Genomic DNA, 10,972 nt, shown 5'->3' on the forward strand with positions numbered 1-10,972 from the left:
TTGGCTAAACCCCACCCTTGACATTGGTCTCCAGCAGAGCTTTCAATTACATCCCGGCCTACTCCAAACCTTTCCCTAGTTCCCCATCACCTCTACATCAAGTCAAAGTGCCTGGCAATCCAGGCCCCTCATTCATTCACCTGAACTTCAGATGAGTGATTCTAATTTTAGATTCAAAAATATATTGACCTCTTATTTTGTGCCAGGTGCTGCTCAAAGGCCTGGAGATGCCATGGTGAATAAAATAGGCAAATGTTAAGTGTTCTAGACAGCTTAGCACTAATCAAAAGCTTGATCCTGTTCTAGGCACTGAGGACCCAAAGTGAAAAAGGGTGGCTTCTTTCTTACCTTCACTGAGCTTTATTGAGGAAGAGATTACAGCATGGAAGCAAAAAAACTTAATTTCAGATTGTCATAGGTACTATTAAGGTAAAATGCAGAGTAAAGGGATGTGGGGTACTATTTTCTTTTAACTTGTTATAGAACATTTCAAACTTACAGAAGTAAATGGACTAGGACAATGAAGGCCTTGCAGCCTTCACCCCAGCTTCAAGAATCATCAACTCACCACCCATCCAGCTTTATCACAGCTCTGCTCACTTCTCTAAAGCAAAACTGGAGGTGCTAATTTAGAAAGTTAAGGGAAAGCCTGTCAGATTGGCATCTGTGCCAAGATATGGATGGTGAGCACAACAGCAGCTATTTGAAGATCAGAGGGAATAGCATTTTCAGGCAAAGGGAACAGCAAGGGTAGAAGCCTGAGATGGTAAAGTGATGGAGGTGTTTGTTAGGAAGTGGAGCTAGACAGGAGTGGGTTAAGAGATGGGTGAAGTCAGATAAGCAGGGCCAGCCTGTGTATAGCTCCTGGGCCATGATAGAGTTTGGAGTTTTTATTAAGCATAATGGGATCTTGTTGGAGAGTTTTAAGATGGAATCTAAGTCACTTCCTGAAAGCCTAAAAAGCTCCAATAGCTTGCTAATTCTCAGCACAGTGTGAGCTCTTAAGGTCACCTGTAGAAAGCCTTTCCCCCTTCCAATTTTGTGTTCCAGGCAGCCTAAACTGCTTTCACTTATTCCATCAAAACACAGTTGTTTTGTTTTTTGCCTCTAGGCCTTTACCTTAATTGTCTCCTCTGCCAGAAAGACTCTCATTCAAGTTGGCTTCTATTAATCCTTGGCATAAAGATCACAACATCCTGGAAAACCTTCCAGGCAGGGTGTAGGGCCTTCCTCTGGCTCCCACAGCTTCCTATGCTTCAGTCATCTCGAACCTGACCACTCTAGATTGTGGTCCTGATTATTCGTGGATCTCCCGCTTTGGGGTGCCATGAAGAGATGGGTGTCTGGTTCACTGTGGAAAACATAGTGCTCACTAACGCGGGGCCTGACACATAAGAAAGTAATAAGTATTATCCTGGCTGTGGAGACAGAGTTATGAGGGTTGGTAAAGGTCTTGGGCCTTGTGCCACTTCTCAAATTGAAAACTGACGCTCCCTAGAACAAGGTTACCCTTTTCGTGCAAATCCGCAGTCCCTGTGCGCATGCGCTTTGCTCGCGCGCGCCCCCGCCTCCCGGCATATACTAATCACGACGCTCAGAAATACGGTCCCTCGGGGAATATGCAAATCACTCCTCCAGGGCCGGAGGCCTCCCATTGTCCCGGGCTAATATTATGCAAATTAAGCAGGCCTTAGGTCCTAGATCCAGACCTTGCAGGCGTCACCCACCCCCAGCGCATCCCATTTCTTATAAGGCGTCTTCCAGCTCGCTCAAGCAGGCGCGAGCCCTGAAGTTCCATGTTTCTTTGGGATGCGGACTATACCAAGTAAACCCGGAGAGCGAGGGGCACAGTCCGGAACCCCTTGCGCTGGCCTCGTCGACGGCCCGACCCGGATAGCCCCTCTTCCCAGTGGGCAACAGGAACGGTCCATCTCGGCGCGCAAGCGTCCTAGGATCTTCACGCCCCTTGCCCTCCCTCCTACCCCGCTTGCAGCGCAGGCGCAGAGCTCGGGCGTGCTGCTGCCGCCGCCGCCGAGCAGGAGCGGGCGGTCGTCAGCGCCGGTGAGTGTCCGGGAGAGATGTGCGCAGGGCATGCTGGGAAACGGGCGTTACGGCACCGCTGCATGACGGGAGTGATGGCTCCTGTTGCTGAGGAGCCAGCAGCGGTCTTGGGCCATGATGTCCTGAGGGCGAGACCCAGGCTCCCTTTCAACCCCCACGCGGCTCCGTGCCGCTCTAGGGCGTCCTGGGGAAACGGGACGCCCCGCCCTCAAACACCGTGGGGTCGGCTAGTCGCTATGGGCCTGGTGCATCCTGGGAAGGATTATCCTAGCTCCTTGTGGGGAACTGGTGCCTTTTGTCACACACCTTTCGCCGAACGTCTTGGAAGCTTGGAGTGCTTCGAGGCAGAGCACTTTGGAAGGTGATCTTTATAGGCCCGAGGCATCCTGGGAAGAATTGCCGCAGGGCATTTTGGGGACTGGTCTTTATTGTTCCTTATATATAAGGTTTTGCTTTGGCCTTCTTGCCCTAGCACTGTGGGAACGGGTGCCTATTATGTTCGCGCAGGGCATCCTGGGAGCTGGTAGTTATGGGCTCACGACACTGTGGGGTCTCGGGCACTGTGTTTGCCTTGTAATGAGGGAGTCACATTTTTGCCCCTTTAAGATTGTGGGAATCAGTTTGGCTGCCGTAGACATTGCAGGAATAGGACTTGTGCACTAAGGAATGCCTCCACCTGACACCTGGAATACTCTGGACGGGGCCACCATGTATGATAGGGGCTTGGGGAAGGGTGGGCTGGAGTTGTGAGCAGTGCCTCCTGGTAATCTCATGGGAAGTCCTGATTGTCTCTGGAATATGGTTACCAGTTAAAACACTGCATAGAAAGCGAGTTAAATTTGAATTTCAGAAAATAGTTTTTAGAAATACATCCCAAATACTGCACGGAACATACTCTATGTTATTTGTTGTTTATGTGAAATGTAAATTTAAATGGGCGTTATCTGCTTTTATTTACTAAATCTTTTGACCTTATCCAGGTATAAAGTGGAATTCCCAAAATAAATAGGGCCCTACAAGCAATAGGGTGTTATGAGAACTCTCCTCTGCCAATTATGAATCATCTCTGTCCCTAAAGCGTAGATTCAGGTGTCTTTGGAAAGCTTCCCTGCCACTGATGCCAGCCCTCCCATGCCCCAGCCTCTTCTAGGCTTCAAGCCTAATCTTACTCTTTTCAGTCACCAGCATTAAACTGACCTCCAGGTTTTGCAGTAGCTTGTGCTTTCCACCATTATATACCCATTGCCCATCACCAGCCTTGGCACATAAGAGGTGTAGCTGGGGCTTGCCCCAGCCCCTTCATTAACTCGGTCTGCCTGGCTCTCTGCTACCATGGTGTGCAATGAGTGACAAAAGTACTCGGTGTGTGTGTGTAGGGAGGTAATAGTGAAGAGGGAGAGAAAGTACAGAGGTTCTTGTGTTTGAGGTGGGCTTTAGAGGGTGAGTAGGAGTTCTCTAGGCAAACAAGGGGAAAGGAAGACATTCTAGACAGCAATAGTAGGATTTGCTAAAACCCAGAAATATGAAAAGTTGTGGCATGCACAAGGAGAGGTGAAAAGTCTGGAATGGTTTTATAGATGGTTGGAGGTGGCAGTAGTAGCAGCCACTGTTAATGGATTACCTGCTACATACCAACAATTTATATGAATAAGCCTACCGAATCTTCAAAAAATCTTCTCAGCCTAGGGATCATGTTACGAGGGGTAAGATGACGTGGTTTCAAATCCTAGTTCACCCACCTCAACATGATTATGAGGAGTACGAGAGTTAAGACCTGGAAGCCCTTTTTTTACTGAAAAGGAAACGGGCTAGAGAGTTAGTTATACAGTTAGATTTAGGATATAAATCTAATTTAAGATCTAATCTGTTGCTGAAGTAGGATTCCATCTAAATGGATACACATCATCTTGCCAAGGTGTAAATTGATATAGAATAGGACTGACATTGACCAATTCGTGCAGCCATACAACTTGTTCAAATACCAAAATACTTCTAGACTGGCTACTATAGCACTGCTCCACCAAGTAATCCCTACCCCCAACTGCCAACTTGGACCCTCCCCCCAACACAGGCTTTGTCCCACAGTCCAGCAACTAAAGAGTTATTGCCTGATACAGGACCAAGTTCCACTCTCAGTTCTGATTGGTGCCCATGTTACTACCTGCTATTAAACATTTGGAATGTTACCATTCCCCACCCCACTGATTAAGAACCACAGAAAGCTTTGTTGCCCACATGGGAAAATTAAGGCCTATGGAAGGTGCAGCGCCTGCAGCCAAGGCCCTGTAGGCAGTCAGGAACAGAGCTGGGACCATCTTCACCTTGCCCCCAGCACTGAGCCCATAGTTGGGTCTAGGAAGGCAGATGCTTTGTAAAAATTTATTAAGTCATCACAGGCCTTTCCTTCCCGTGTACAGCATTCCTCTCTACCTGCTGACATCTACATTAGAGAACTTGGGACTGAGGTGTGGTTGTGGAGAGCTGGCCAGGGAGGGACGCTGCCCAGCTGCTGCTCTGTTCCTGTCTCCTGTCACCTCCCCTGGCCATGACAGAGACCCGTGAGCCAGCTGAGACTGGGGGCTATGCCAGCTTGGAAGAAGATGATGAGGACCTCTCTCCAGGTGAGGCGGCCTTAGGGGTGCTGGTGTTGGCTTGAATATAATCCTGCTGTGGGATTGGGACTCCACTGAAAAATTTTGAGGGGGAATCGTTACTTGTCTTGCTGGGTGTTCTTTTCTGACTTGGACTCTGTGCCCTGCTAGTGGATCCCTTCCAGCTGAGACTTCCAGGGGTTGTAGATTGGCTGGGATTGCTCTCCTTGCCTGGGGTTCTAAATTGACTGTGCTCCCTGTCCTTCTGGGAAGTTCTAGATTGGCTCTGAGCTCTCTCCTTGCTGGGGCTCCTAGATTGGCTGTAATCTCTCTTGCTGGAGATTTTAGATTGGTCGCTACATCTCTCTCTTCTGGGGGTGCTAGATTGGCTGTGATGTCTTTCCTTGCTCGAGGTTCTAGATTGGCTGTGGTGTCTCTCCTCTCTGTGGATTCTAGATCAGCTATGATCTCTCTCTTCTGGGCGTTTTAGATCGACTGGGACCTTTTTCCTGGCTGGAGCTTCTAGATTGGCTGTGGTGTCTCTGCTTTTGGGAGTTTCTAAATTGGCTGTGATCTCTCTCCTTTCTAAGGGTTCTAGATCTGTGATCTCTTTCCTTGCTGGATACCATCTCTCTCCTTAATGGGGACCTTAGATCCTCTATGATCTCTCTCCTCGCTGGAGGTTCCAGAATGGATGTAGTTTCTCTTCTTGCTGGGAGTTCTAGATCGTCTGTGGCCTCTCTCCTTGCTGGGGATTCTAGATTGTCTGCGACCTCTCCCCTTGCTGGGGATCCTAGATTGTCTGTGATCTCTTCCCTTGCTGGGGCTTCTAGACTGGCTGTCACTTCTTTTCCTCCTGTGGGTTCTAGATTGGTTATAACTTTTCCCCTTGCTGCAGCTTCTAGACGGGCTATGTCTTCTCATCTTACTGGGAGCACAGAGATGGGTTAGACCCAGATCCTGCCTTACTGGGAGTTTCCCTCTGGGTACCACTTCTTGCCATACTATGATTTCTCTTCCAACTGTGACTTCTTACCCTGCTCTGGGCCCTCTTCCAACTGTGACTTCTTGCTCTTCTGAGTGTTCTAGACCGGCTGTGACTTCAGGTCCTGCTGGAGGTGATAGACCAGCTGAAATTTTGGGTCCTGCTAGGTGCACTATCCTGGGTGTAACTCTTGACCTTGCTGGACATTTCAGGTGGGCTGAAACTCTGTTCCCTGCTGGGGGTGATCATCTGACTATAACTCTTCACTCTCCTCAGTGATGATGGAGATCGGCTGTAACCTGTCTCCTTGAAGGGAGTCCTAGTGGGGCTGTATCTCTTTGCCCTACTGGGGTTACAGCCAGCTCAGAACTCTTCTCCATACTTGAGGCTCCTGGTGAGCTGTAACTCTTCTCTCTGCTCATCTCTCTAGGCCGGCTCTCACTCTTTCCTGGTTGGTGGTTCTAGGCTGGCTGTGACTCTTGCCCCGACTCTGTTTTTGCTGGGAAGTCGGAGTTCTCACCCTGCCGGCCATGCCTGGTCTGGTGCCGTGAGTTCTCATCCTGCTGCTAGTGCTGGCCCTGCTGGGTGACCTTTGGGAGCCATGGCTTCCCTTTCCACCAGAAGTTCTACCCCGGCTGTGTGTTCCCCTTGGCCGGTGGTGTTTCACCACACTCACTGTGCTGGTCCTGGTGTCCGTGCAGGCCTTGCTGGAGGTGCCTGTCCGGCTGTGGACTCGGGACTTGTTGCTGGGCTGGTTAAAAGGAGCTATCTTTGGTAGACTTGGAACTACTTGGGCTCATGACTGATTGGGGGGCTGTCGATTGCTTGGTGGGTGCTGAAGAGCTGATGGGCATTGCCGACTTGGTGGTCTTCATGGAGGCAGGAGACTTGGAAGACATTGTGGGCATTGAGAGTCCAGTGGATGCCAGAGACATACTGGACTTTGAGGGTCTCAGAGGTGGAGAAGGCATGGTGGGCACCAAAGGGCTTTTGATCCTGGAAGTCACAGTGGCTGTGAAAGACCTGGTAGCCGTAGATAGGGACCTGATAGCCTTTCACAGGGCAACTGCGTGAAGGCATAGTGGACATTGAAGACGCTGGAGGGTAGGTGGTATGAAGTTAGAAGTGGGAAGAGAAAGGGGCGGGGCCCCAGCCCTAGATCAGAGGTGCTTCGTCTGTGTTTTGCTGATGTGCCCCAAATGGTCTGAGGCTGACTTATGGTCAGCATTGCTGGGAGCACAGAGATGGGTGAGACCCAGATCCTGCTTTCCAGGAGTCTCTAGACCCAGGCTGTCACTGCCTAGATAGTCAGGATGTGTTATGGAGGTCCAGGGGAGCCCAGAGGAGAGAGACACTGACCACTGGGCAGTCAGGGAGGGCGTCACGGAAGAGGTGCCATGTGAGCTGGGGCCTTACAGAGGAGCGGGAGTTTGCTAGTAGAGAAGGAAAAGGTCACTCCATGTGGAGAAGAGCACAAAGGCCAAGGCCCAGAGGAGTGAGATCAGGGCCTTGGGGCCTCCCTTGTTCATTCGACCCACATGTCCTGTGCTGGGCAGCTCTCAGACCCAAGATGAGTCAGACCTGCCCTTGAGGGGTTCCTGGTCTGCTGGGGGAGACATGCTGGGGCCCAGACGGCAACAGCCTCTAGGACAGTGGGAGGGGAGATGCCGGGCCAGGGGGAGCCAGGGTGGAGGGAGCTGAGAGAGACCTCTGGGGGCATCAGGGGTGAATTCCTAGAGGTCAGAGCCTTTGCTGGGTCCTGAAGGATGAGTTAGGAGGTCACCCAGCAAACAGAGTGGGGAACTGGGTTCTAGGCAGAGGGACATTCAGTAAACATATATAACCTATTCTTCGAAGCTGGGTGATGTCAGGGACCCAGTGACGAGTCAGACCAGCACCCCTCCCCCATCCCCCTTTCTCAGTCTGGTGGGGAAAGAACTTTGGATGGGCACATCCCTGAAGGCTTGGGGGTAGAACAGCCAGAGGGGAAAAGAAAGTGACTGGCTGCCTGGGATGGGCCTACCCAGGAGGGACCTATTGGGTCCTAAAGGATGATGGGAAAAGCTAGGGCGAGATGTTCCCAGCAGAGGGAACAGCATGTGTGAAAACCTCAGAAGTTTGTCGAGTTGAATGCCAGGCATAAAGTGTTTGAGATGCTAGGGACACAGCAGTGAACCAGGTGAAGTCCCTGCTTTCAGGGACAGGCACTAAATATATGAATAGATGTTGTGTAGAATAAATCGAGGAGAAAAACACATCAGAGTTGGGGCATAGTGAGTGCTGTGGAAGGACTGCTGGTTAGACAGAGTGACCAGGGGTATCACTGTGAAGGTGACAGAGTGGAGGGAGCAAGCCTTAGCCCAGCTGAAGAAAGGGTAGCAAAGGCCCTGAGGCAGGCACATGCCTGGGCTGTTAAGGGACAGTGAGGAGCCCAGTGTGGCTGGCTCTGTTTACATGATCCCTCTGGGCTGCTGGAGTAAATGGAAGCCGGGGCCTGGACAGGCACGGGACAAGGCTGTGTAGGCCTAGGACATGCTCTTGGCAGGCTGCTACCACTGCGCCTGAAGTATTTCCCACACCACTGCTGTTGCCCTGGCTGACCGGTGCTCAAGTGCACAACCCAGTAACCACCACTGATGTCCCTTTTTCCTGTAGGTCAGCCTCAAACTCTTCTTTTAACCTAAACTTGTCCTAGGCATGTCCTTCAGACCCTGTATCTCACCTGAGGGGGGTTGCCCCCAGGCAGGTTCACTCTGTGTTTGGTGAGTAACAACAGCAGAACGGTTAGGGGCAAAAGGGTTTATACCAAGCTTTATTCTCTTGGTGGCAGTTTGAGCTCTGGAATCACATCTGCCCTTGGGGCAGTCTGCCTGCAGCAAGCCCATCACCATCTCTGTCTCCAGGCTTCCCTGCTGCCTGGCAGCCCCAGAGCACTTGGGTGGAGCTCTTTATATAGAGTCAGTAATAGCTCACTGCCAACACGAGAGCAAGCCTGCGCCTGAAAGCGTTGCACATGTGCAGTGGGCACGCAGACCAGGGTCAGGTGAGGATCCTGGCCACAGGAACTTCATTTTCCCTACACCCTGAAATCACAGTAATATACCTATACTTACAAGTAAATATTTTAGTTCACTTAACTTGGTATATATATAACCATGTATATCAAAGTACATATATGTGTATATGTTTTAATTGGCTTAAATACAAATTTGCTTCACATGTTCTAATGTTCAAATGTTTGTCTGCCTCCCTGAAATGATCCAGTATAGGCAGGCCATCAGCCCTGTTTAGCTTTCCCATAAAGCTGTGTGACTGGACGTAAGGGAGTTGCCTAACCATTCTGTGCTTCAGTTTCCACATTTGTCACCGAGGGTTAATAATAATACCTCCTTCGAAGGGTTGAAAGGATTAGGTGAGAGCGTAGAAGAACAGGGTTCTTAAAATAGCAACAGAAACTGCTATTTTTTAAATTATTCCTACTTCTTCTCCTGCTTTGTCCTTATTAAACCCCTAGGATGCAGTTCTTGCAAGATATTCATGTGCTTGACACAGATATACCGAACAGCTGCTGTGTGCCAGGCCCTCCTCTATGTGATGGGGAGTCATTTGTGGGGAAGGGCAGGGTTGTACCCAGGATACCCTTTCCACACTGACGTGAGTCTGAATGGGGCTCTGGGAGGGGGCAGCCCGGCATGGCCCTCCCCCCTGACCCCGCCGTCTTTCCCCATCCGCCCCGCTTCAGGCCCCGAGCATTCCTCTGACTCCGAATACACTCTCTCAGAACCGGACTCAGAAGAGGAGGAGGAGGAGGAGGAGGAGGAGGAGGAGGAGGCCACAGATGATCCTGAATATGACCCTGGCTACAAGGTGAAGCAGCGCCTGGGGGGGGGCCGGGGGGGCCCATCGCGCCGGGCCCCCCGCGCAGCCCAGCCCCCGGGCCCCCCAGCCCAGCCCTGCCAGCTCTGTGGCCGCTCACCCCTCGGGGAGGCCCCACCAAGCACCCCACCCTGCCGGCTCTGCGGCCCCGCCACAGCCCCCCAGGAAGCGCCAGTACCTGAAGGCAGGGCCCTCGGGGAGGAAGAGGAGGAGCCGCCTCGGGCTGGGGAGGGCCCAGCAGCTGGGAGGGGAGGGGAGGAGGACGAGGACGAGGGCGGCACCTACCACTGTACAGAATGCGAGGATTCCTTCGACAACCTTGGCGAGCTGCATGGGCACTTCATGCTGCATGCCCGGGGGGAGGTGTAGGCGGAGCCCGCCCCCCTGGGGAGCTTGGCGATGGGGTGGGAGGTGGGGGCCGAGGAAGCTGGGGCGGCTGCAGTAGTCACGGGGCATGGGGTTCCGCCGATCTGTGTTGTCTTAGCAGTAGATGTGTGAAGGCCAGAATAAAAGCTGATTTCTGTGTGTGTCGGTCCAGCATGTGTTTGGTGTTTGTGTGTGTGTACGTGTGTAGTGTGCTTGAGTGTGAGGCATGTGCGTGCCTGGGCATTCATCTCCCCATTTCACTGGGCTCCTCGGGGAAACCGTGGGATTGCTGTTGCCAAGGTAATTAATGTTTACTAAGTGCTTATGTTCAGGGTGCTTTACATGTATTAACTCTTGGACCCATTTTGTACAGGCTCAAACACAAAAGAGTGGTGTCGCTCAGTCATGTAATTCCAGGGTGGGTGTTATGGGCTGGCAAGCAACCCTTCACCATTCCTCAGTGTAGGGACCCAGGCCATCCCTTCAGCCTGTGGTTGTCCACATGATCACGGCTGGGTGGCCATGGCCTGGGTCCTGCCAATGGAAGAGGAAAGAGAGCTAGAGAGAATGAGTGTTCTCTTACGAGCCCTGCCCAGAAGTGGCACAGACTGCTTCCATTTATGTTCCGTTGCTGGGAATTTAGTGACATGGCCACCGCTCACTGCAAGGGAGTCTGGGAAAGGTGGTCGAGCCAAGTGCCCAGAAAGCAGAAAATGGTTTGTGGAGGACAGCTAGTGCTCTTTGCCACTTCGTCTAAGAACCTTCATGAAGAGGACTTCAGTTGTATTCATAGCTATGCCTCCTGACTGCTTGCTGGGTGCCAAATGCTGGTTCGGGAGCTTTATATATGTATTGACTCATGGGAGTTATGCATCTAGGAATTTACAGAAATAGAACCTGAATGATAATCACAGCTGCCATTCCCCAGCACTTGCAGAGCGCTGCATTTCATTTGCGTGAGATCATCAGGGCCTTAGCATGACTCTGTGAGGTAGGGACTGCGATCCAGTGATTCATTCAAGAAATATCTTGAGCATCTGCTGTGTGCTAAGCATTGGGAATGAAGTAAAATCCTTGTCCTCATGGAGCTTAC

The 10,972-nt window shown here is 51.4% G+C and overlaps 2 protein-coding genes across 4 annotated transcripts; one reads left to right on the forward strand and one right to left on the reverse strand.

Annotated features, from left to right (window-relative positions):
* Positions 1-1,732: 1,732 nt before the first annotated feature.
* Positions 1,733-10,040, forward strand: ZNF428 (zinc finger protein 428). 3 transcript variants are annotated; one of them, XM_073225939.1, is made up of 3 exons: positions 1,733-2,061; positions 4,458-4,682; positions 9,380-10,040. In XM_073225939.1, the coding sequence occupies exons 2-3, from the start codon at positions 4,607-4,609 to the stop codon at positions 9,880-9,882; spliced, it is 579 nt and encodes a 192-aa protein (XP_073082040.1). In that variant the 5' UTR covers positions 1,733-2,061; positions 4,458-4,606; the 3' UTR covers positions 9,883-10,040. The 3 variants fall into 3 exon arrangements, with proteins under 3 accessions (XP_073082040.1, XP_036868328.2, XP_036868327.2); XM_037012433.2 differs by having other exon boundaries at positions 1,736-2,061; positions 4,479-4,682; XM_037012432.2 differs by lacking the exon at positions 1,733-2,061 and adding an exon at positions 2,109-2,422 and having other exon boundaries at positions 4,479-4,682.
* SRRM5 (serine/arginine repetitive matrix 5) lies at positions 4,642-7,019 on the reverse strand. The gene is given in 7 exon segments (XM_073225940.1): positions 4,642-5,131; positions 5,133-5,279; positions 5,281-5,571; positions 5,606-5,984; positions 5,987-6,079; positions 6,082-6,404; positions 6,406-7,019. Coding segments are annotated over 7 exon segments (1,926 nt in total). The 5' UTR covers positions 6,609-7,019.
* Positions 10,041-10,972: the final 932 nt, after the last annotated feature.

This window comes from Manis javanica, chromosome 17 (assembly GCF_040802235.1).
Source record: "Manis javanica isolate MJ-LG chromosome 17, MJ_LKY, whole genome shotgun sequence".
Taxonomy (NCBI): Eukaryota; Metazoa; Chordata; class Mammalia; order Pholidota; family Manidae; genus Manis; species Manis javanica.